The sequence below is a fragment of the Palaemon carinicauda genome, chromosome 10 (assembly GCF_036898095.1).
Source record: "Palaemon carinicauda isolate YSFRI2023 chromosome 10, ASM3689809v2, whole genome shotgun sequence".
Taxonomy (NCBI): Eukaryota; Metazoa; Arthropoda; class Malacostraca; order Decapoda; family Palaemonidae; genus Palaemon; species Palaemon carinicauda.
The window spans coordinates 137,777,354-137,805,081 of record NC_090734.1 but is presented as its reverse complement, the minus strand read 5'-3'; the positions used below and the strand labels follow the sequence as shown (position 1 = coordinate 137,805,081).

Sequence of the window (27,728 nt, the reverse complement as noted above, 5' to 3'; positions counted from 1 at the left end):
GTATACAAATACCTAAATAATTTTAATACTTTCCTGTATTAACAGAAATGTCGATTGCATCTTTTGTTTTGCAACAAATATATTGTTAAATTAAGTTGATTAATAAACTTCTGAATCTTTTCTTTTCAGTTTCTCGGCTCATGGGAGGGTCCAACATGAATATGAATATGGGTAACGTTACATCCCTCTCAACTTGCAGTATGGCCGACAATAAGGCAATGCAGTTTCCCCTCTCACAACGAAGAAAACGGAGAATTCTGTTCACTCAAGCTCAGGTGAGTTTGGTTATTTTGTGGAGATCCTTTTGTATCCTCCTGTTTCTTTGTTATTCACTTTGGCGTTAAAACTTCTAGATCATACTGCAAAAGTAAAAGGGTACGCAATAACACTATGGATGTAAGATATGGCAGTGAAAGCTTTAACTAGAATATAGTTCGCAAATTGCATCTTGAAAGATAAATCCATGACACTTAATATAGTTTAAGTTGTTAACTTTCATAACATATCCTATCCCAGTAGTGAAACCACTTTCGTTTCAAATCAATGGAAGGTTTCCACATTGAGGGTGCTTGCTCATTTCTTTGATCTTATTGTAAAAACATGGTAAAGTGAATGTAGATTAATATGAATTGTAAAGTATGATATTACTTCATTCGTTATCCACTTGAGTCATTCGATCAGGTTTGAGCAAAGGCGAAAAATATGCCTTACTAAGGTTTGCGATTGCTTTGAGCAGTAACAGATATCAAGATGTAAATTGTACAACTGTAAAAATAAACGTTTCAAAGGAGCTTAATCGAAATTTACAATCGCATTGGCGTTCACTTGAGTTGACTGACGAGAAACGGTCAAGTTGTTAAGAATTGTTGAACATAATAAATCCTTTAATCATAATCGTTAAATGTCTTTCATTCGAATAATAATAATTATTTTCTGAAATATTACAAATTACATGAATGATTTAATTTCCGATGAAATAACAATTTCATAGTTTAACAGTGTAGATAATAGTTATAACATAGCATTAGAAGCTGATTTTTATCCATTGATGGAATAAATGTAAAATTTCTCATCAGGTGTACGAATTAGAGAGACGGTTCAAACAGCAGAAGTACCTTTCGGCGCCCGAACGGGAACACCTGGCATCCCTCATAAACCTAACACCTCAACAGGTAAGTTGACATTTATTTACAAATGTCAGACAACTATCTTTGATGGGGAATGTGTATTTTAGTCCGGGAAAATATCAGATAAAGTCCAGATGTTTTTTTTTTTTTCTTAAGAAATCATTGGTGAAATATAACGTTGATGTAATCCAAAGGTAGGTTATAAGGATTTTTCTTAACTGAATAGGAAAATTCGTGAACATTAAATATTGAAAATTCATATAAGCAGATAAAAGATATAATTCACATATTGGTAGCATGTGCAAATATACACTTTCATACAGAATCCTTATATACGCTCATACAAAATACACTTTACATATAGGCTACTCGCTCGGGTATTTTGTGTTTTTCCTTCAATTTCCAGTTTCTCTATTAATGAGCGGGTTGTTGTCACTTGAAGTCGTATGAAGGTAGCTGCTTGTTGAACCTGGACGACCTACCAAATGAAGTATTGATTTTGTCGCATAAGAAAACAAACCGGTCGTTGAATCGACATATCACATTTATTTGAATATTCTCTGATGCGTTTACGCGCATGAGTCCCAGCACAGGGGTTATTTTAAAAGAGAGATTTCACATTCAAATTTGTGCTTTTAATTTTGTGTGCGTTTATATGTAGGTATGAGAGGCTGTATGTTTGCAAACAAAAATTTTTTTCAACATTGGAACGCATTGTTGATCCCACTCTCGCTTCCAACTTCACTATAAAATGAGTATATACAGATTTTTTTTTGCACGTCCCCTTATTCGCGCGTTATTGCATGTATAGCTTTTCTGGGTGTGAAAACACATCTGTTTTCCACCCCCTTCCCCCCCCCCCCACACACACACACTCTCTGGTCCATGAGAGTATATGCACATGATCGCTGGTGTATATATACACGTTTTAGTGATGCGGATAAGCCGAGTGCCAAACTGATCTTTTTAGGATCATCCCTGAATACGCAAATTTACCGAGATTTATTAAGCTCTATCGGTGCTGCGTTTTGTTCATCGCCCTCAAAGAGAAGTAGAATGTTATGCGATATAGCTCTCTGTCCTTTTGTTTCATGGCTTTTTTTTTTCATATTTGTATTTTGTATTATTTGGTAATATGCTATTTTTATCTATATTTGACATTGGCTGACTTCGCTGTGCTTTTTATCATCTTTTGGAATCCTATTGGTTTCTTAGTCTTGTTTCATCTAGTACGTTCTCGTAAATGTTCATGATGGAATTGATGATAATATATTAACGATAGTAATAATGGTGATAATTATAGTAAATTTTATTATTATTGTTGTTATCATCATCATCATCATCATCATCATCATCATCATCATTATTATTATTATTATTATTATTGTTATTATTATTGTTATTATTATTATTATTTATGTCTAAATTGCCCTTACTTGTGCATTTTGAAGCTGTTTATATTTAATCTTATTCGTTCATATATGTAAATACAAGATTTATACAAGGAGTATTCATAGATATAAATTTTAAGCTCATATGTATCACTGAGTTGCATGGTAAAATTGGGCTCCGTGAATTTCAGCATATGTTTAGATCGAGTGATAAGAAATGTTGGGAAATGAGTCAGACTTAGGATCACGTGTCTCTGACAAAGAAAGGAATATGAATAACAATCGATGCGTAGGAAGAAGTCGGTAATAACGATAATGAAACTTAAGCGTTGGCGTTTCATGCGTTACGTAATGAGATTGTTGCAAGGTTTTGAGAAGGTACAGTTGGACACAGAAGTTTATGGCACGGATGTGTCACCCTTACTACGCGGAGAGTAACCAAACAGGTAGTGTATGGAGAGATGGCAGAGGTGATGGGCAGGGATACACACAGGAACTCGCTGCGCAGTAAGGGTGTGAAAGGGTACGCTTCCTCAATATGATAGTGTACTAGGAATCCCTGTGTCCAATTGTAGCAATAGATAGGGTATCAATGAAACTAAAATGGATACCAGCGTCAATTGCAGATAGGTGATATCGTCAGGAAAATCTTTAAATTAATATATCTATTGATCTAGCATTCGATTCTTATGGTCGAACCTGGGTGTAATATTAAGATTTTGTATTGTACATAGACTGTAGAATGGAAGAGCGTGCATATACGTGCATTTATAGAAGGTGTGGTATATTTGTTAAAAGGACAATTATTGTGAATTGATGGTTTTTAGAATTGGGGACAAATTACAAAAGAGAGATGATTAAATAAAACTCACGGAGGTTGTAATGGAAAGGAAATTTGATTCATAACGGGTTATGGGAGAGATAAGATGATAAAGATGACTTATATCCCCTAAAATAACCGAAATATCAGTTTCAATAATGATAATTTCTTTTGAAACGCATAAACAAGAGAGTGAAAAGATTTTCACATAACACCAAAATACACGATTGCTTTGATAATCTTCGAGATATCAACTGTATTAAAAAATATTTTTCAGACCTCAAATTTCGCGACGCTGTGTAAGGCATTGGCTTGCATCATTTCGTATGATCATTCAATTATGCTCTAACTGTTATTTTATGCTCTTACCATATGCCGCTTTTTCTGCTTTAACTACACGTTACTTTTTTTTTTTTTTTTTAAATAACTTCTCCTGTCCTTAAACTCTCACTCTCTACTATTTATCTAACTTCTTTTCAATTCCACAAAACTTTACTACTATTTTTAACTTTACCCTGACTGCATCTTTTCTCTTGATGCATCATCATTTCGCCCGCTTTTAATGCCTCCAAAAATATTCATTCAGTATGTTATCACTCCTTTATTTCTTTTGAAATTGAGGAAACATGTCTTTAATCGCCGTAAAGAAAGAAGGGGTGTGGGAAAAAAGGCTCGAAATTTAATGTGTTCGATGTAGACTTTTACGTTTGGAATAGAGAGAGAAGTACTGAATGTTTGTGTTGCATGTACGGGGCAAAAGAAGGAGAATGATGTGAATTTTTAATCTGCCATGATGGTTTTGGAATAGGAAAATCGAACATATTTTTGTTTTGAGGGTATTAGAGAGAGAGAGAGAGAGAGAGAGGAGAGAGAGAGAGGAGAGAGAGAGAGAGAGAGAGCCTACCGTATAATGATTGGGTGTATGTTGACACACACACACAGAAAGAGAGAGAGAGAGAGAGAGAGAGAGAGAGAGAGAGAGAGAGAGAGAGATTTGTATGATTAGAATGGTTTGGAATGGATGAAACTGGTAAGAAATCTGGTGTGTTGTGAAAAAGGCTTTGACTATTGTAAATGTTGATTTGATTTTCTCATACAAAATTTGTACAAATATAGGTAAGGTTGATCAGCTATTTTATAAATTTCTTGTATACACACTAGATACGGCAATAAATGAATACATGTAACGGCGATATGTGGTTATAGATGATAGTCTAGTTCAATGAAAAGTGAAAATAAATGTAGAAAGTTATAAGTGTAAATTAAGCCATTAGGAGAAAGTTATATTGGTGCATAACGAGACAGTAGATGACGAAAGGATTAGGATTTTGTATCTAGAAGAGGTACAGTAGAAACAACGGGAGATCTTGAAAGGATGAAGGAAGGATGCGCTTAAGGAGGAGACTGTGAAGTTAAAAGGATAGGGGAATGAGGTTTGTAGTGATAGCGTTAAGGGGTGCTGTCCGCATTGAAAATGTTATGTATAATATAACTGATGTTAAAAATATACTGCAGAAACTATGAACAAAGTTAGAGAAAAATACGTGTTAAAAATTCGAAAAGAAATGCAGAGGAGTAGGGAGAAATTTTGTTCGCTAACAAATAGGAAGATAAGGTAAACGTTTTATCAGAAACGTAATTATTGTGAAGGCTAGTTCAGTATGGGTGAGAGAAAAAAATTTAGAATCTATATGGTTATGAAAGTAGCTATTACATACTTAAAAGCAAGTTTAAAAAGTTGAAAGGCAGAGCTTCAGGAGTTGGATTTAAATATGAGATCCTATTGTTTTATTTAGAAAAGTTTTAATCAAGAGCTGATCATGTGTGTCCTACAACTCTTCACCATACAAGGGAATAGGAGTGTTGTAATTTTTGTGAAAGGGAAAGAATGTTCTCAGAAATATAAGAGTTACGATTTAAAAGACCGTAACTGCATAGTGACTGGAAATGTAGAGTGGGTAGAAAAATACAGCGGCCAATGTTTTATTATCCCATGTGATTTGAATAGATTTAGAAAAAAAACAATGTATATATATATATATATATATATATATATGTGTGTGTGTGTGTGTGTGTGTGTGTTTTTGTGTGTGTATTTATATAGTGTATATAATATATATATATATATATATATATATATATATATATATATATATATATATATATATATATATATATATATATATTCGTACAGAAAAGTGGACAAATTTTACAGTCTTGGTATTATCTAAAAGAGAAAACTAAGTGTGATCATGTATAGTAATTGTTGCCTGCACTCTTGGCAACTCAAATTAATAGCGAATAAAATCACGACAGCGTTAACCAGCGAGACTAATATCTGACTACGGTAAAAAAAAATTCTCCCCACCGGATGGGTGATATTCTCTCTCTCTCCTCTCTCTCTCTCTCTCTCTCTCTCTCTCTCTCTCTCTCTCTCTCTCTCTCTCTCTCTCAAGTCAACTATTAATAATACGGACTTGTACCAATCGTCGGCGCCTATACAAGTAAACGATTGCAAGAGAAGATAAGCCATTTATCCCCCACCATCCCTCGCATCCCTTCCGCTCCGTCATCAGTACATCTCGTTCCACGCGATGGGGTGACTGATAGCAAACTATTAAAATTGTCGTAGGTGATCAGACACACGTTCTGACACCGCGTCTGGAGGGTGGCGAGATTGATAACCGATGGGAAAGAGCGAAGGTAAACCCAGGTAAGATTAAACTATTTTTGACATGCTGAGTTTTTGGCAGGGATGCTGAGCTAGGGAGGACTACAGATACCATTTATTACATCTACAATGAGTCACTTGCAGATGCGATTATTGTCTATAGCCCATTTAGATGTGTAGTTTGGTTTTGTTTGTTTACATTTATATTTTTTCTTATTTAAGTTTTTTAGTTTTACCATATACTGTACATCCATAGTATATTTCTTCTTTTTTCTGATTTCATAGATAAATTATTATTGTTTCTTTATCTCACACACACACCTTATGTAGTGTCTATTTTCTTATGTATTGTATATATAAATATTGCAATTGTATTTGTAGTCTTAGTCTCGGATTAGAAAAGACCATTCCGTAGCTTATAATATTTCAGGCCTAAGAGACTTTCAATTATTAAAAACGGAGCACTGCTACCTATCTTTTGATAATGTAACTTCTACTAATCCTTTTATCTCCTCACATGCTTGTTGAATTATAGGAATTTAGTGGTAAAACGTCTAATTTATTGTTTGCCATACCCTCTGGTGCTGCAGTTATTACTTTTAAGATTTTTTTTTATATCACTTGTTTTCCCATTAGATGCAGATCTAATAATCGCCTCATGGAGACATTTTTTTTCTCTAAAATTTGTGTTGCAACCTTTTAAGTCTTAAGTTCTACACACATACACGTCCGCGCTAGCACGCATAAACCTACAAACCATCACACACTCAAATGTACATGTAAAGGGATATTCGTCTAGTTCTTAAGAAGCACAGTCAGTATCTTGGGTTAAGGTTGATAGCCTGAAGGCCTCCTTCACCATGACAAACCGCTAGGACGTTATCGACTCGTTAGGTCAATAGAAACAAATATGTGCATTAGCGGAACGTGTTGAAACTTACAGCCTCACTCTAATATCAAAGCAAGGCCCTCCTGTATGTGTGTGGCGAGTCTCCTGGCTTCTTGACTTAGAGCATCTATTGGTGACTGCATATTTATGCACGCAGTATATACGCCTGTATGTATGAATATGGTTGTGTATAGAGACTGAGGAATATTTTACTTCAAGTTTATATGTGAACATTTGCTCTGAAAAAAATGTAGCCTCTCTCTCTCTCTCTCTCTCTCTCTCTCTCTCTCTCTCTCTCTCTCTCTCTCTCTCTCTCTCTATATATATATATATATATATATATATATATACACACACACACACACACACACACATATATATATATATATATATATATATATATATATATATTATATATATATATATATATATGTATACATAATTTGTTTTCGGTTCATCAAGCCTGTTTACATCCCTCCACAAACAAGGTTACCTATTATGAATCAAATTTAGTGGTGTCTGTTTAATAGCGTTTTACCTCTATATTTTAATCTTTTATAGATTCTATTGTTAACTTGTAACCTTATAATCGTTATAGGAATGTGTTTATCCCTTAGTTGAGTATATGGAGATTCGTAATTTTGCTTTGAAATGTTAATAAAGGCCCAGAACACAGTTCTCTAATTATTAAAAACACCTGCCTCTGTATTAAGATTTATTCTTCAGTTTGTCTCTAGATTTTTGCGTTTGTCCTTTTTGCTCTCTCTCTCTCTCTCTCTCTCTCTCTCTCTCTCTCTCTCTCTCTCTCTCTCTCTCTCTCTCTCTCTCTCTCTCTTAAATTTTTCGTGGTGGAGTTCCTCTTACGTGGTTTTGTTTGGCGTTAAGTATCATTTTCATGACTGCGCATGAGAAAAATCAAATCAGGAAAGTCGAAAGACTCAGAAGGAATAACCTTTGAAACCCATTCCAGACTGCGTTGCGTTACTTTGAATCCGGCCGATAAAAGTTAGAATAAAATGCACCGAAAGCATTCTACTTAACCTCGGGTCTCCATTATGTGGAACCATTTCGCAATGAAGCCATTTAGCATTCGTAGTGGCGACGGGGTGAAAGTCCACACAAGATTGAGCTTAAAGTTGCTTGGTCAACTCACCCCCAGAAAAGAAACCCGGGAGTGATGATGGTGATGAGGATGATGATGATGATGATGAGGATGAGGATGATGAGCTGAAGGAGGGTAGGCATTTTCTTCTCTCATCTGAGTCTGTTATTAATGATAAATGGTGATGATTAGGAAGGGAACGTTAACCGAATTTTTAGTGGTGCAAATAAAAAAGGAGAGATGAGGATGGGGATGTATTCGAGCACTTACATGGTTTATTGACTCCAAGTCAGTATTAATGGCATCTCTTACCCACGGAGTATTTGTCTTCATTATTATTATTACGATGAAATTTGATTGTTATATTGCCCATTTTCGTTATTTTTGTTTTTTGATTAACTGACGGTTGGGAATTGAGAGGCTTAGGGAATTTTTTTTTTATTATTTGCCGACTCTCTCTCTCTCTCTCTCTCTCTCTCTCTCTCTCTCTCTCTCTCTCTCTCTCTCTCTCTGGGTGAGGGGAGAGGTATGGCTAGTTATCGGTCGTAAGTTCTGGTCCGATGAGGGTAGCACAGACCTTAATTCTTTTAACTCCAATTATAACCTTAATCACCCCTGATGATTTCCCCTGATAACATAAGGGCGATTTGTTTGAACACATTATCATGTCCCTTCCACACAGCGAAGCTCCCACGCTCTACAATGGCGACAGGGATCCTTATCGTGTAGGACCGCGTGCTATCGTGTTGGTTTTATCAGTAGCACTGTGGCATTAGAGGCAGCGGTGTGTGGCTTATCGCCCTAGCTTATCTACGGCTACCTGCCGACGAGCTGGGACCAGGGAGGTGGGTCCCCTGGTGGGACGGCAGCTGTAAGAGAGGACATGACAGCTGAATAACAGTACTGTCAATGCATAATTCGCAATTGGGAGCAGCGTCTTCATTATTTCACCCCTCATTTTTTTTATAATCTATTTTTTATGCTGTTCTTTTATATCTTCTGTGAACGGTTTTGCAGTAATTCAATGTATCATGCTCGAATTTCTGCTGTGAGTTGTAGATAAGCATTGTTAAATGCAATTGTTTTCGTGGGGTTAATTTAAGAAGGAAAATACAGTGATTTACTAAGTAATAATGAAGCAATATATGAGATATCTATAGGAAAAACTATGCTGGAAAATTGATTTAAGAAATATGACACCGCTTTTCCACCAATTAATAGCGCGTAAAATGTTTCCGAATTTTTCTATATGAGATTATAATTGCGGAAATAGCGGGACGTTTTAAAACAAAGTAAATTAATAAACATACAACGTTGTAAATATTTTGATATATTCGTGCAAAATAACATAGAATTTAATATTGAATGGCATGTGAAGCAGTTGAAACAACAAGCATTAATGAAGTTCTGGTATTCAAAGCACCTGGTTATTTTACAGTTCGAAGGAGTGTGTATAACGTTGATCAGCTGGTCTAATTTTTATTTCATTAAAGTTTATTTTAAAACGTCAGGTTCTTGAAATAAGAGTCATTAGAGATGTCATTGATACTAGTATGAGTATTCTTCTCACTGTCATGAGACTGAAGTATCATTTGTGGCCTTTCTAAAGGAAGGTCTCTCTCTCTCTCTCTCTCTCTCTCTCTCTCTCTCTCTCTCTCTCTCTCTCTCTCTCTCTCTCTCTCTCTGATAAACGATTTAAATGCGTTTATATAACTATTTTCTGGTAATGGTTAATAAATTGGTTATACTCTTGATAGATTTCGATGTTAGTTGTGAGGACAATGTTGTCATCCTATGTCAAAGGGGCTTTAGATACAATATTGTATATGCATTTCTCAGGAAAGGGGGCCGGGTTTAAATGAGCATCTGTTTACCTTGGCTGGTGTGTGTGCTTCCTGGTGTCTTCCTTAAGCCTCACACTCAAAGTATTATAAAAAGATGAATCAGGTTAGGTATAAAATTAGATTTACCCACGTTATCATGGAAAGCATACTTAGGTATCGAGACTTGTAACATTCCCTATCGTTATATGCCTCAGATTTTAGGAACATAACACACTTGTTTGGATTATGTTAATTACCATCACATTGATATTAAAATGACTTTGTTTTAGCCGTCGATAATCAACTTGGATACATATTTCATAGCTTCATTCCTGTTTTATTATTTGGAGAATTTGTTTATGGCTAAAACCGTGCTAACTTTCTATTAATTTTCCTATCCTTTTCCCCAAACCAATTGAAATACTTAAGATTTCTGTAGTCCTGTCAGGACCCAACTCGCTCACTACTAACCCTTAAATAAGTAATCTAAGTGATCAGAGCTTGGGGAGAGTGTAATGTACGGAAAGTCGAAACTTACCGTCCCAACCCTCTCTTATATAACCGTCGTTTTAGAAAGAAGGGTAAATTTGTCAAATATTGATGTCGTCTATGTATAGTACACATACGATTTTTTTTCCAAAAGCTTCTAATATTTTTTGTTCTTTAAAGAATTTAAAATGGAATATTTATGCTTTTGATATTTCAGAGTGTAAAGAATTTAGTAATTGGAATTTCTACCAATTGAAATTCTATCCATCCATAGTTAAAGCTGTCGATATGCATTTCAGAAAAAAAAAAAAATCTGAAGAGTGCACTGCAATTTTAGCCAATCTGAATTCACCACAACGGATTTGCATATTGATAAATAATCATATAAGAATATAACACTCCTGGAAAACACATAACTGCAAAATACGATTAATGAATCCTTAGGAAGGCGTACGAGTGCTATGTGTGGTATTTTCTATTATGATGTCAAAATTTGTATTATGATTCCATACCTATATTTTTTTTTTCGTCATCATGGTTTATTATTTGTTAAATAGATTATTATCGTTGAAAAATAAGTTTTATTAATGCTTTCATGTTATTGCAGGGATATTTCTTTACATTTCCAGTGAATAATTAAAAGTATACCCTCTTTTGAAATGGACCTTAAGCCATGATTAATAATGTTTGTCGTTGAAATCATTCAATATATATTTATCATTTCATCATCGGATTATTCCAGACACAATCTAACAAGGAACGTCGACCAGACCGCCTACATCAGATAAAGAAAATACTTCCTTCGGTGAAACCAGTAATCCCTCATAGAACATATTATAAAAGAAAGCGATCAAACAAATGAAAAGGCCGCCTCTGTGGCATCATCATCAGTGCGGATGCCAGCTAGGGATATTATTATTATTGATCTGCCAATGTGATGCTAATGCATACCCTCTGCCTAAACATTGAACGTCATTTCCATTTGCACCATAATTGACGAGAGGCTAAATTACTTCATCACCATATTAATTAATGAAATTCCCCTCCCCCCTGCTCCCCGCCACCGTTATCAGAGATTTATCATTGCAATAAGCCATTAGCATTAACGACGAAGCTGGGACTCTTTTTCCTCTTTTTATGTGGCGTTCATTTTTATGTCTTTTATTTCTTTTTTTTTTTAATTAATTTTCTTTGGCGTTTTGTGCTATTAGCGTTTGCCTACATTTTAAATCAGGCTTGGTTGAGTTTCCTGCTCGCTTCAAGTGTATATTTATTACTACTAATGACACACATATGGCAGACACGGTCTTAGCTAATGTTGAAATGTATGTTATATTGATACATTCAAGTATCCCAGAGATAGATTTTTTCTCTGGGTATAATGGTCTCGGCTTTTGAAAACACAAGACAATTTATCCAACATAACCGAACTTATTTTTTTTTTTCTTTTTTTTTCATATACAATGTAAGCAGCCTCCCCTCTGGCCCTAGATACACCCACTTTTTAGCCTTTTGCTTTAAGGCTACTATTGTTCTTAGTACCTTTCTTTTTTTTTCCTTCTTTATAATCTATTTCAACTTTAGCTTAACAGCGCAAATGCTGGATTATCCCTACAGTTACACCTTAGCGTTGATTGAGTTACCAGTCTCCAGCACCGGGCCTTATGACGCATATTCATAAATCCAAAATAACTATAGTTTGATATCTACACATTGCGTTGTACATGTATGTGAATTATAGTTGCTTCATTCTAGTGCCTTCTCGATCTTATAAAATTCAGGATTAATTTACAAAGAGGAAAATACCTTTTATAATGAATTTCAACTCATAGAAGATGTTTAAAAGAAATTCCGACTTATGGGGATTGCTAGTTTCATTTCTGAAATGCATGTCTATTAGAATAAAAAAGAATCACGTAGAGTAAATCGTTCGAGGGTTGATCTCATTCATTGTTTTACGACAAAAATCAAAGTTGTCAATGCACTGATATATTTTCCTTTATTGTTCAGGGTTATAGCCACCTGGCTAGTGCAGTGGTAGCGTGTTTGCCTAGCATTTGCATGACGGCAGATAGATCCCCGTCTGGGACCGTGAGTTTAAGCTGTTTACTGGGGAGGCCGCTGCGTGGTTGGGCACCACAGTAGGGTTTTGGGCTTGCCCGGCTGACGTTCTGGTGAACATCAGAATACTGATGAAACTGGAACTGAAACCATACACCTTTAACCTTTAGATAGCGACCTTTATTAAGTCACATAATTTTTTTTTTGCCTATATAACAACGTAAAAAATATAAGATCGTTGAAGGTGTATACCATATTTCAGATAGATTTTAATTCACAAATAACAAGAAGGGAACATGAAAGCATAAACAATACCTTTATATAAGTTTTCCAAATTCCTTCTCGTCTTCTTGCGAAAAGATAAAGTAAGAACTTCCTTGAACTCACAGTCTAGATTTAGCGATCGTTTTGAGGATGTTACAATGTCCAAGATTGAATATAATCGCCACTTGATATCAAGTTTTCAAAAATAGGTATCGCACACTTCAGCCAACCATATTACAAGACATAAGATTTCATCTTTAGTTCACTCACTCCGTCACAGATGGCGTTGATAGATATCCGCATCCTGGTAGTCCGCTCAGAACGAGTTAATCCGCTTGACGTGCAAGAACGAAAGTCACAGTATCACCTTGAACGAAAACCGACCTTATCATCAAATGTGGTCAACTTTAAGAATGACAAAACCTGGTGTTGCTATTGGATGAATTCTATTTTCGGATGTGAAGAAGAAGAAGAAGAAAAAAATAGAGGTGGAGTTGGAGTATGATGATGGAAGAAGGAGGAATAGCAGTAATAGTGGCAGGGGGAGGATGATGGAGTAGGGGGGGTGGGGGCGGTAGGAACATGATACCTGTGACATTAGAACTTGTGGACAATGAGGGAGCGGTTGTTCGATGCCACTGGCTGATATTGCACGTATGGGACGTTTTAACCTTTTTTATCTGCATCCTCTGTATGTGTTTCGTAAGAAATGAGTTCAAAATTATTTTGCTAGCGTTTCTGATCTATATCTTAGTTTTATAAGCCAGAGCCAGTCTCTCTCTCTCTCTCTCTCTCTCTCTCTCTCTCTCTCTCTCTCTCTCTCTCTCTCTCTCCAGAAGATTTTTTCCACAGATGTGAAGATTTTAAAGCCTCAATCTTTTCTATTATGTCTGTTCAGGTTTCTGGTGTTGGCAAATATCGGAGGTGTTTTTATTGTTATGACTTTTGATAAGATTAACTATTGTGATTTCAGTGTATAGTTTTCCTGGCTAAATGTTTTTGTAGAAAAAAGGAAGAAAACTAGTCATCTTCGAAGTCGTGATTATAGATGTTGATTGTTATATTCTCCAATAATATGGAGCATAAATTCTGAGATAGTTCATGGTTATGCTTCATGAGCTAAATTAAGTGCCTTGGTGAAGTATACAGAGTATTTACTGCATCCCCCCATCCCCCCTGTTACTTTACATCATTTTCTCTTTCTTCGTCGCTATCTTACATCTTGATAGATTTCTCCGATAACCTCTCCAGTCGACTGGCTCTTAGCTATTCCGTCTACCCATTAGAGAGCATCATTAGCCAAGCTCCCAGAGTCCATCTATAATCTCTCCCACAGCAGTAGCAGATTGATATCCTCAGGAACTGTTATAAATGTCGTCCTAAGATTTTATGAATATTGATATCAACTTTTCCCTTTCACTTTCATGAAGTTACTCTACGCAATAAGTTAATGTCATACCCGTTTAATTATAGATCAAAAGAATTACTTGAAGTTTTTATTTTTTTTCCGGAGGAAGTGTGGGGATATTTTAACCCCGAATTACCTTTTTCCTGTTTCCTAATCATCCGTATTAAAGATATCCTAATATCACCGACGAAGCTTCTTTTTCCCCATTCTGTTTGCGAACAGAGGCCATATAAGAAGATTACCAAGACTAATGCCGTGTTTACAAACGATGAGTTATGCTCGTCGGATCACCATGCGTTGAGACTAACGCGGTTGGTGGTACTTCCCTTGTACGGTTAATCAATAAGGAGAAGGAAGGTGTTAACCCTTTTCGAATATTACGTACCCTTCCTGTTGTCAAGGCTTATCTGGGTATTTATGAATAATCGGGATGCCCATCTAGAACTGATTCAGGAATAGCTGTGTGAGAAAGTGAAATAAGCCAAAGCTGTAAGAGTACTTTTATAATTGTGAGTTGATATTTTGCGAGCAATGAGTTCCTACTGGCTATTGGTAAATTAGATTTGCTTATACCAAGTTAATATTTCATGTGGAAGGGAAGTAAGTTGGACGGTTGATGTGTTTTATATATATATATATATATATATATATATATATATATATATATATATATATATATATGTATATATAAATATATATACATACATACATACATACATATATACACACACACACACACACACACACACACACACACATATATATATATATATATATATATATATATATATATATATATATATATATATATATATATCTCAGAATGGTGAAGTTCCTTTCTCATAAGTTTCATTTCAACATTCATGTATTGGTGTTAAATATAAAATAGAGGTTAATGTTACGGTAATCGATTGAGTATCTACAGATTTGTATGGCCATTGGTTTGCTCTTATACTTGTTTTAATTTCTGATATGCCACGAAACCATTCATAGGATTTTTATCTTTATGATAGGAGTGTAATGTAGACACAAGCTCTAAAAATACTTACATTCTATCTGTCACAATAGGATTTTAACTTATATATTTACACGGGAAAGTTATCAAACTATACTATTAAAGAATTCAAATTCAAATTTGGTTCGAAATGCAGACATTTTGGTTACTTTACTAAACGCTAATTATAAAAGTTTTATGTATTTACGTTAGTGAAAAATATGAAATCTGGTCAACTTTTGGTTTTGTTTATTTTGTTTGTTAGCCGAAGAATTAGTCTAGCTCGATGTCCTTCATCTCACAGCGCATTACTTACTAACAATAATTTCATGGTCACCATTAATGATTTCCCTTTTCCCCGTTGATCTCTCTCTCTCTCTCTCTCTCTCTCTCTCTCTCTCTCTCTCTCTCTCTCTCTCTCTCTCTCTCTCATTATGTAAATAAATAATATTGAAACGTTTGGCAGACGATTTAGTGCACTGAGTTTTGTACTCCTTCTATCCTGCATGCTTCAAGTAACAATCGATCGGTTAACAGCAATGCTGGTTGCTTAATTGCTTCTTCCCTAAAGAAAAAAGGCTCATCAATATAACCAAATGAGAAGATTCACATGACCGTAAGCACCGAGGGAGGATGAAAAATGATTGATAGTGCAGAATAAAGAGAGAAAAATGAGAACAGATGTGTTCTTAATCACCAGCACATCAGGACCCACATGAAGACGGCTCAACAGAAAACGGGGTTTGGCATCCAGGTGATGCTACTCTATTGTTTTTCTTACAATGGGATGAGTACGCTGTTGGTCTTTTTTAAAGGGAAACTCCAGGCAGTCTCGGAGACGCAGTTGGAATTGTAGACACCGCCGGGGAGTTCAAGCTATCTTTTTGCTTTGGGAACTCGCCCTTGAAGTTGGATTAATAATGGGCATTGCATAACCTTCATCTGTTAAACTGCTTATTTCTTCTTCTTTATGCGACCTCGTTGAAATTTGCTCTTATTTTTCTTAGTCGTAGATGGATGTATCAGTTCTTGTCAGATGAAATACCGATTCCAGAAGTAAATGCTGCCCGAAGTAACACCTTCGTGCCCTCTGGAATGGGACACCCATAGCGTCATTCTTTTCCATTTTAGAGAACCGAACCACTGAGATTTAGGAATAGGACCCATACAAGGAACATCGGGGGTTCGAAGGATTGCTTGAAGAGGCCCCCACTAAAACACAGGGAGAGGTCGATCACTGAAGAATTCGTTCGTTAAGGCCTGTCTCTGTACTCATAATAGTCACCTGTAGAGAAGTGTTAGTCTGCTTCTATCACCGTAGCTCAGATGCAGCTTCATTCCCACACCTGACCAGTCGGCTGGTTCTTCATGTACTATCTTTTATGCATTTTAATCCATTCGGATAATGGGAGTGATAGTGCGACAAGGACAGGTGAAAGGAAATTCGTGTATACATTCTTTGTCCTTAGGGTGAGAACCATTCTGTCTCCTAGAGATTGGAAAAAATCGTTCTCGCTCCCATTTAGCGAATATTTTTTTCCGAGTTCCGTTGTCGTCAACAATGCAAATGAAAGGACGAGCAAAGATGATTAGAAAGAACGAATCTGAAGAGTCTCCCATTATCACACAACAGCAGGTATTCCTTGCAGATTTTTCTAACCAAGAATTATTTTCCATGTCTTTTGCAAAAGTGTTTGAATACCTGCACCGGAATCTATTTACCAAACGATGGGGACAAGTGACCTCACGTCCCATTGACAATAGGAGAGAGGAGCATTGCTCCATGGGTGGACCATTGTTGCTCAACGTCTGATTGGCCGGGTAGTGCACCAACCCTTCTACCTATAAATGCAAGGCTTATAGTCTTAGGAGGTCGAACAATTGGACTTATGAGAGTGAAAAATTTATTATGCATTCAATAGCTTTTATAGTATGCATTATGAACCAGCGGGAGTTTTTTCTTCTTAGCAACGTGCATTCTTCTGCGTATAAATGTTTGCTCAAAAATAAAAAGCGTAATAGAGCCATTCAGTCGAAGATTAGCAACGACTTTGTCTTCCGTTTCTTTTTCGTTCATGTTTTCCAACTTCTTCTCTAACTCTTGTTCGGATGAACTGAACTTTTATCATGATCACGAGACTTGTTCATGTGTTTTTTTCTTATTTCCTTGAGATTTTTTCGTATTTCTTGACAGGTATTTATTCATGCTTTAATTACGGCTATTATATGTTTGAATGGAGTTTCGATTGGAATCATTCATATCTGTTTGTTGTTATTTCCCTGAATTTCAATTAAAAGTTCTTGTTAATCATTTCTATAAGTAGTACCACCAAGCCATGAGTATCGTTTGGGTATAATGTATATTTTTATGCCTTGATAATGCATTCAGTTTAATTCGTAAGAGCGTTTGATTATGAAATTGAAACTGGTATTAGTTCAATGCCATCCTACATTTGAATGAGTATTTTTTAAAGGAAATGTATCATCATTGTTAGTGATATCCCGCATAAGAAGTATTCCTGGCGTCTATCGAAACTAACACTTTTGAACTGCTTGTTATTTTCTAATTTTAGGGTGAAAAGTGTTTTGTATATAAAATGTATGATGTTCAAATATAAATCCGTAGCAGAGAATGCGATATATTCAGCAAATTAGTAAATAAATGAAAATTACCTCTAATTATATTCCTCCAGCATTGCTATCGCATTATTGTGAAATCATTTGTTTGATGTCGCTGGAAACGGCCCAAATAATTATCAATTCTTCTTAAAGGATAAAAAAGAAAAAGAGGGATTCATTACATTATGAGGTTTTACCCTTTAGCCTCTCAAGTCCAGAATGAATTCATTGACGCCATGATAAGAAAAAGAATCATGAGAGCACTTGACAAGTGACCTTTGAGTAGCTACCTGTGTTTAATAAATTTAGGAGCTAAAACTTGACACCCGTGTAATTTGTAGCAATATAATTTCCACATTGCCTCGGAGATAGTGGAAACCCATTCATTAGTTCAAATGCTCCCGTGTTACACCCATTTCATACACACATACTTCGATAGTTCATTTTTCACCTGCCTAGGTTTTCCTCTACATATTGTGATAGCTAACTATCATTTACCATCAGTATAGAAAGACTTAAGTTTTTGTCCTGTCACTCATTAAAGGTCTTATCCCTTATTCACTATGTGTGTTTATATTTACCTATATACGTGACAAACGTTCAGCTGGGCTCCACAAGGCACTATAAGAGTTGGGAGACCCAGGCCTACATGACTGAGGACTATGAAGCGCGAAGTGGTAGATGATGGATGGAGAAGTATTGAATTAAAAGCTCAAGATAGAAGCGACTGGCGAAATCTAGCTGAGGCCCTTTGCGTCAATAAGCGTAGGATATGATGATAATATATGTGACATATATTCGTAGACATGTTCATGAATTTTTTAAGACTACCATTGGACTATATAATCTGAATTTGGAAATTTTGAATATACCTTACCAGGATACTTCCATACCTCTTATTATTTCTTTCGCGGCATTGATTATATTCCTGTCCCATTCACATGATTGTTTTCTTCGGTGAACTTATATTGTTCATTGGCATGAGTTTTTATTGCTGCCTTTGGTCGGAAAATTTGTAATTTTCCTCTATTTGATTTGAATTATATCTATTTTAGGTGTAAGAATATGACAATTATGTACTATTAAGACATTGTGTATGATTATGTATGCATTGACCTCCGAAACAGTTCAGTTAAATAGAAGAAAGATAATAGAATAGGATTTTGTGATAAAATTATCCTTGATTTTGTTAACAATTGCATTAACTGTTATTTATGATGAATGATACAATTTTAAATTAAATTTTTTGAATTAAATTTTTAAATATTCTGGGCACCTTCCGTTTTGTTTATATGAAGCATTCTTGTAACCTTTTGAAGTATATCAGATATAAATTTATTATTATTATTTATGCCTATGATTGAAATTAGGAATATTCTGTTTTCTCTTATGGATGCCTACCTGGCTCGACTTTTCGAATGTCGCAAATAAAATGCTCAGTTAAAGTATAAGAGGATATTCAGGGTGCTTTAATACTATGCATTTTAGGAGCGTATTCTATTTCTTATTAATTTTGGTGGCGAGGGTTGGTTTCATTGAAGACCCATCTTTGAACAATGAGAGAGAGAGAGAGAGAGAGAGAGAGAGAGAGAGAGAGAGAGAGAGAGAGAGAGAGAGAGAGAGAGAGAGAGCATCACCGTTTCTGCAACATGTGGTGTTGGGGGCGTCCAGCGGTGAGGCAGATGAAGCGGTTCCTTTGTCTAGTCGGCGGATCAAAGCCCATCCAGGACATTGTCACCGGGCGGATTAGGGCTGCAATTGGTGGCGAATCCGTGTCGCACAAGAGATTGTCTCTGCAATAAATGAAGGCCTCTGTGCCAATAGGAAGGGACCACCACCACGGCAATATCTTTTGACATATTCCATCTCAGGGGGCGGCTTCTTTCTCTTTTTAAGGCCAAAAGGAAAAAAAAGGAGAGAAGGGCCAAGATAGTGGGGATAAACAGCCACCTTGCACGATCGTCAAGGGGATAAGAGACTCCACAGGGATTTCTGAGAGGTTGTCATTATGAGGGGAAGCAAGCAGGAAGCTCTGTGGGCAAGGGGCCTTTTGATGTGTACATGATTGCTTTTCTTTGGAGAGGAAGCATACTGAGCAGTTCATCTTTTAGTACTCTTTGTTGGCGAGGATCTTTTGGGGTTTTTAAATTCTCAAGCGTAAAATTATTGGTTATGATTATAATAAGGATTTGTACACCGAATATATATAGTTCATATTTTTTTTTCATAATTTGGTGATTTTTGTTTTAAATTGTTAGTTTACTTCCTCTTAGGGTAAATCATTTTTTTTTTTTTTGCTTGATGCCATATTTTCCTTATTTTAATTATGTAAAGGATGAAATATAGGAAATTACTTTAGAAATTAGCTAGTTTGTAAATGCCACGCATGTCCTAAGTGATATTGCTGAGTATTAGACCATATCCAATATGGAGTTGAATCGTTATTGGTCATATTTATTTTTTCCAGACATTAGCCTTAAGTAACTAGGACTTCATTGAGAATAAACTTTCGAAAGAAAAGAATACTCTCTAGTCAAATGGTTTAATTATTCTTAATATATCAGCAGTAAAGAAATTTCTCGAGATTTTGGAATTTTGGCTATAGACGAGATATCCTTGAAAAATGAAAAATGAACTATTTTGGAAAAAAAAATTAAAAGTTTTCTTTTATTGTCCTGATTTTGGTTCTTTTGTTATTAATAATTTTGGACATTTACAATGCATAATAACTACAATGAGGAACGAAAGTTCCATTGCGGCTTGTACATGATTCAAAAACTTATACCTCGCAAACACAAAATGTAAAACTGATCTTTTGTGTGGTAAACCCACCAGATATATTGCTTTCAACATTATTTTTCTAAATACCTTAATATAAGTGCGAATGACCCTCAGTAGTGAAGTTTGTATCAGTTCAGAATTATTTCATGTATTCCTTCATAATTCTTATAAGTATACTTGTCCGTATTCTGACCTTGAATAACTTCTATAACTTAAAAATCAGTGTACGCAAAAGGACCATGGCTTAAGAACTTCTAACATATGCCTATAGCAATGCAGCCCTTCCGAATGCGAGAGCAAACAATTTCCTTTAAAAAAAAAAAAAAAAAAAAACAGCGAAAAAAATGCCTTTTAATACTATTTTACTATTTATCTAAAGTTTAGTCTTAGTGCATCTCTGCCATGATATTAACAGGTGTCCATTAGTTTTATATATGTATATATATATATATATATATATATATATATATATATATATATATATATATATATATATATATATATATATGTATATATATATATATATATATATATATATATATATATATATATATTTATATATATATGTATATATATGTATCTATATATATATGTATATATACATATATATATATATATATATATATATATATATATATATATATATATATATATATATATATATATATATATATATATATATATAGGCTATATGGGTGTGTGTATGTGTAAAGACTATCTAGTTTTTGTAAAATTATTATGACTAACGTTTTGTTTTTTTCTACAGGTCAAAATATGGTTTCAAAATCACCGGTATAAAATGAAGAGAGCGGCTAAGGAGAAAGCTATGTCAGAGCAGAACTCGTCATCAAACAGTCAGGTAAGAGAGCCATATAACTTGTTTGGTCTGAGAAATTATCTCCCTTTGATGTTGTTTTCTAAATTTACGACCAATGTGTTTAATTGTGATTGCAAGAGTGATGGCATTTTGCATGTGATTCACTCATTACCTAAATGGGTAAATGAATGGGATATATAAAAATGTTCGCAGAGTCATGTTATGTTAGTCTGGTATTAGACTATGTATATTGTAGGTATACATCAGTTTAATCTAGAGTAGCATTAAGAGATTTTGTGTAAGCCAGCTCTCTCAAGATGGCAAGGTAAAAGAGGTGGTATAATGAAATGGATTAAATGAACTGAGAAAAAAAAGTCAATAAGACGCCATAGGTTGGCGGAAAAAACAGAAGTAATAGTTTAATATTCTTCCGGCCTCGCTCAATTGCAAAGGACAAATTATTCAAGGCATTACATAAATTTTTTGTCAATTCCCTAATTATTTGAGGCTTTCCTCTCATCTTGGAGAGGACCTAGATCGTAACTTGAACTGTAGGGATATTTTTTTATACATCACATGATGTTTTAAAGGGGATTTTGCCGTCTTACAAAATACCATTCAAATGAAAATAAATTTTTAGAATATTATGCTATAATTTTCGTTGTGACATCACCTTCAAATTGTATATTGCTTTATAGAATCTTGAAGCAGTGGCTATCATAAAATACATTTACTGCTCTAAAGGAACCTCATGTACAGGAAGCCATTTGAAAGGCAGGAATTTAATTTGTCAGATAGGAATTCCTGTTGCAGCCGAGTTGACACCAAAGCTGAGATTCAGTTGCGACGTGTGGGTACGTAGCAATTTCCCCAATAAAACAAATAGCTCTGTCAAACGCCCACAGTCTCTCAACAGCTGCTAAGTTTGGATGCTTCAGTATTCGCTTTTCAAATGCGTCCTTTAGTTTACATCTACATTTTAGGTTGTGATGATAAACGGATATAGTAATGTGACCTTTAACCATTAATCAACTCATTATTATATCATGATGGTTTGCTACAATCTGCAAGCATATTTATCCATGTATAATATTTTTCCTCGTGCACCTGGTTAGGTTGGATTTGAAGGGTACAGCATTCTTGCTTTTCAGCCAGTTTATAGGGTTTAGATGGCTAGTCCCTTATCTATATACAATACACACACACACATATATATATGTATGTACATATATGTATATATGTGTGTATGTGGGTATAATATACATATATGTTTAAATATATGTATATATAATATATGCATATACAGCACATGTACCTTATATATATATAATATATATATATATATATATATATATATATATATATATATATATATATATATATATATATATATATATAATGTATATTATATTATATATATGTATATATAGATAGATAGATAGATAATTAGATAGATAGATAATTGGTCCATCATATCCATCTGATCTATATATCATAGCCGGCTTCGCGTTATAATTTATTGATTTCTTGATGATTGATTTTAGATCAACTTAGGCATGGAAGCCTCATGTTGATGCAGAAGTACGTAAATGCGAGAGGGAAAAATTTATTAACTTTTTCTTTTGAAAAAAAAAAAAAAAAGGTCAGTCACGGAGGTAATTAACTAAGCTTTAAGATATAAGGCCTTTTAAGTCTTAATTATGGTTTCATTGTAGCACGGTGAACTGACTTCCGATTTTGATTTCTTTTTCAGAGTGCCACATCTCCCCGCCGCATCTCGGTCCCTGTCCTAGTGAAGGAAGAAAATGCTACTAAAGGTTCCTCCTCGTCGTCGTCGTCAGGTGGCGTAGAGGGAAAATTGGGACATCATCGAGAGACTTCCTCCACGTCCTCCTCCAGCCTCGTGGCCTCAAACACTTCCAGTCTCCTTCCGGCACATCTCACTTGTGACTCGGCGGGGCCCCTTGACCACTTCCGCAGTCAAGGGTCTGGAACGCCTGTCAACGCCTCCGCCTTCCCATCCATGACGCCCCTTCATCACAACGCCAATAACGCTTATCTCCATCATCAACGCGCGTGGTAGATTCTCGTTGGTTACCCCACTCGCACCGAAAGTAAACAACACCCCTTCGAATTCTCCTAACGCATTCCAGGACGAAGGAGGAAGAGGAGGAGCAGGAGCAGGAGCAGGGGTTTTCGAAGGGACATCAGGTCCTATAAGGGCTACGATGTGACACTCGAACTTCCAGGCGAGACACATTACCATTTCACTGAGTGAGACCAATAATTTGGCCAAAGGTTGGTTGTGAAAGTAAAAGCTGATAGTGAACATTGGAAAAAAAATATCTAAATCTCTACCATTCCATTGGTCATTTTGTTTATCAATTCCTACAAATACCTGGATAACACCTGCATATGAATCAGCCCTGGAACATGGAAAATGATCTTTGTGCAAACAAATCCTCCTTGCATCACAGAAGGGAGAATCCACCAGCCTTGGTGGACAAAGTAAGCACTTTGATCCATCCAGCGAACTCTACGTTTGAAAATAAAGCAAAATCACTTGAAAGTAAAATGACTCATTAGTATTCCAGTCTCGTTTCCTTTCCAGCTCTTAAAAATGGATCAGGCAGGACTGGAGTTGGAGGCTGATTGATGGTAACAAAGGGAAGATATTTACAGTCATCCGAAGCAGCTGTGAACTTGTGACTTTCAGTATTTAAAACTTTTGTGATCTGGTATAATGTGGCAGTCGACTAGACGTGACTCGCTTCGAGATTATCCCTCGTTACGTATTCATACCACAACTGTACAGGATCAAGAAGTGATAACAGTGACGTGGCGAGATAGTCAAGGATGTTTATTTTTCTTGGTTTGGCCTTTAAAGGTGCACCAAGATGTTTCGCGGATGAAGAGGAAGGAAGGAGAGATGGAGAAATCGTCTACTCGCTTCTTACCGTTTAAACGATGAACATAGCTAGAAATGTCTTTATCAATATCTTTTATAGATTTGTCCCATCAAGTTTTTATTTCCTTTTTCCAAAAAATGAGAATTGAAATGTGGAATCATTGGCTGGTTTTACCACATTTTATAATGTCTTGTTTAATTTTTATCTATCGCATCCTTCATTGAGCTGTGTCCCTTTTCCCTTCATTGCCTTTCTCCCTTCACAACCATTCATCCCTTCAGCGAGTGGGCGTCATGAATGTAGGATTTTGTAATCTGATTGAATCTTACGACGACTGTTAGCCTTGTAAATCGGAACGTCAGTAATTAGTAAAAGCTGAGATGAAATTTTCTCGTCGTCCTTCCCATCGTTAGTGGAAGTGTGAGTGCCCAGTGGCTCTACAGTGGCCAGAAAAGGAATGGAAGCTGGAATTTGTCTCCCATGTGGTAGCTGTTGGTTGGCCGGGGCGGTGGTGGTAGTGATGGTGCTGTCACGGCTATGTTGTTTTTCCATGGAGCGCACACCGGCCTCCTCAAGGGCCCTTCAGCTCGAGGGTTCGCGTCCGAATACTATCTCTTTGACTGTGGCTTAGATATACGCTGCTGGCTGTTTACCTTATGAATGTAATTCTATCTTCGAGCCTTATGCAAAGAAATCCTAATTCTTCTGAGAACGAATTATAAAATATCTTTTTCACCGAATAGAGCTCTAATTTGGAAATAATTCCAAAAGTCGAAGGCGAAGTCAGCGTCAGGAGATTGGGACAACACATACCATTTGGTTGGTCCAGCCGTATTGATCGGCAAAGCTGGACTTCATAGAACCACATCCTGGAATGTGGGAGATACAGGGGAAATGCATAAAAAATATATATGTTCGTCTGTCGATGGAGTAAAAATAATATCGTCTCCCTACGATGGGCAGAGGAAACTCTTCCATGTGCTACTGCTACTAACCCTCATGAACGAGCTCGCGCCCGAGCAACTCCAACTCCGCTCTTCTCCATTCCCCAATCCCTACGTGTTCCTCCTGTTCTTTTTTTTTATCATCATCCCCGTTCATCGTGACCTACACTTTCATCACTGACATGAACGCAATTGTCGGTAACTGATCACTAGTGCCGATTAAATAAAAGACGTTTTTTATGAATGTGAATGAATCCCTCTCACGGGGTCTTCCCAATTTTGTAATTTAATTTCAATCGTTACATCTGTTTGGTGGTATTCCTTTGGTCGTATTATCTTCAGTTTATTAAAAAAAGTTTATTTAAAGGGCACTCAAGGTGAAACAGTTCTATTTATTTTTTCTCGGTTTGATGTCTGAATAAAAACGGAAAAGGTGAATGTTGTTTTTCAGCATTAAGACGATCGTGCTCTCTCCTCATTGTATATATTGTGACAAATGAACTAATGGACAATCCAGCACTGTTAAATGGAAAAAGGTAAACAGAATGGAGCGATAAATAAAGGAAAGACTACACATTTCTACATGACCAGTTGAAAGGCTTTTGTGACAAGCAAAATACGTTGTTCATGTAAAGAAACTGAATCCTCCCTAATGTCTTTACTTAATTCCTTTCCCCGTCTCTCTCTCTCTCTCTCTCTCTCTCTCTCTCTCTCTCTCTCTCTCTCTCTCTCTCTCAGCTCATGTGGCATGTGCTGCAACTTTCTTAGTGACCTGAACAACCGTGCTAGAGCATGTACTGTAAATAGTGTATATAGTGATATCCGATGTCGCCGTAGTTATGAATAATGCTTCCTTCCCCTCAGCCCTGTTCCCTCACTCTTCCATAACGCTGTGTGTCCCGTCTTCGTCTTATGATAAAACAATAATTATAATTATAATAACAATAATAAATACTAAATAACTTATTGTGTGTCATAATCACCACGTGGGGTTATGTCCGAAGAAGGGCCAGTCTTTGGTGATATGTATCATGTGTCCTTTTAGAAGTATCAGCCCGTTTATAGAATCCCTTGTTAAGTAGGAACACTATTTTTTATTTGATTCAGTGACCTCTGTTTCATTTCAATTACGTGCCAACCCCAATGAAACGTCGAGGACGAAGTGCTGAGGTGAGCGAATTTAACTGCAAAATGACGTTAATTGAAGGTACAAAAGACTAAAAAGTCTACATATAGAGTGAAATATATTTGAGTGGTTGGAAACGATTATGTGACAGCAACGTAATTATGGAAAATGTGAAAATGGTAGAAAGATGAGAGGAGACTGTTAAAGAGGGAAGGAATTAAAAAATCGGTGAATTCTATCAAGGCAAATTTAGCTTAGATAATTACCTTGCTGGTGGCTTTGTACTTACCTAACAAATACGACAAAAAATGGAATTCTCGTGCTCAGACTGTGTGTAAAGTTAGAATGACTTTATTTCTGAATGCTTTCATAAGTATTGAATTATGTATGTCCAAAAATCTGAAAACAAACCATTATGATGCCGGTTGTGTTTACCTACCATTATATATTTGCCTTCAATAAAAATATTACTTGCTTTATGAAGTAGACTCTCTCTCTCTCTCTCTCTCTCTCTCTCTCTCTCTCTCTCTCTCTCTCTCTCTCTCTCTCTCTCTCTCTGTGCCAGATAAAAAGAATAAAAATGTTCAAGAAAAAAGATAAAATAAAAATCACTGGGTTTCATTATATCACGAAAATTATAGATATTTAACATACTGTTTATATATATGTATAATATATATATATATATATATATATATATATATATATATATATATATATATATATATATATATATATATATATGATGGGTATAGGACTGCCTATTTCTGGGTTAAAACATCTATTGATCATTAACTTATTTTAGGTAATATGAAAAATGAGTTTAATCGGTAATATTACTGAAACTAGAACTAATATTCTATTACCGTAAATCAAAGCAATTTAGTTTTTATGATAAAAGGGTTAATAAATTTGTCGAATAGGATCCCATATTTTCACTGAGATATAAAATAAAAATATAATTTTAAGTATGTTAAAATTTAGCTGACGTTATTATTAGAAGCAAATTATGTACATTTATTGTCAAAAAAAATTTATTATTGTATGAATATATCAGTTCTGTCTTATGTTCTCAACGATAATCACTTATATCCGCAGATCTTTACCTCCGGGTAGTTCTAGTCCTGTTGTTTTATTTCTTTTTAGACCTTATTTTTGAGAGATGGGTTTATTACAGAAAATTTTGTAGACCTTATCCAACTATTAACTCAGAGCAGTTGTAAAATGAGTGTTAAATATGTCTGTTTTAATGTTATTGTTTTTTAAAGCTTGCATACCGTAAAGCGTGGTTCTAAATTTTAAAACTTTCATTCAGTTTCAGAACAAAGAAACCGAAGATTGAGTACTTTGAAAGAGGTTTCAAATATGGTCTCAAGTACTTAAGAATAGCAAGCAAAATTTCCCGTTTATAAAAGGAATTGTTGAAATATTAGTATTTACCTCCAGCTGAAGATGAAATGAATAGTTTGCCAAAGGTATTGTTTGAACCTTCT

At 35.5% G+C, this 27,728-nt stretch overlaps 1 protein-coding gene across 1 annotated transcript; it reads left to right on the top strand.

Moving 5' to 3' along the window:
- The first annotated feature begins 127 nt into the window (after nucleotides 1-127).
- LOC137648816 (thyroid transcription factor 1-like) lies at nucleotides 128-26,783 on the top strand. The gene is made up of 4 exons (XM_068381973.1): nucleotides 128-275; nucleotides 1,077-1,172; nucleotides 21,206-21,298; nucleotides 23,010-26,783. The coding sequence occupies exons 1-4, from the start codon at nucleotides 141-143 to the stop codon at nucleotides 23,337-23,339; spliced, it is 654 nt and encodes a 217-aa protein (XP_068238074.1). The 5' UTR covers nucleotides 128-140; the 3' UTR covers nucleotides 23,340-26,783.
- The last annotated feature ends 945 nt before the right edge of the window (nucleotides 26,784-27,728 follow it).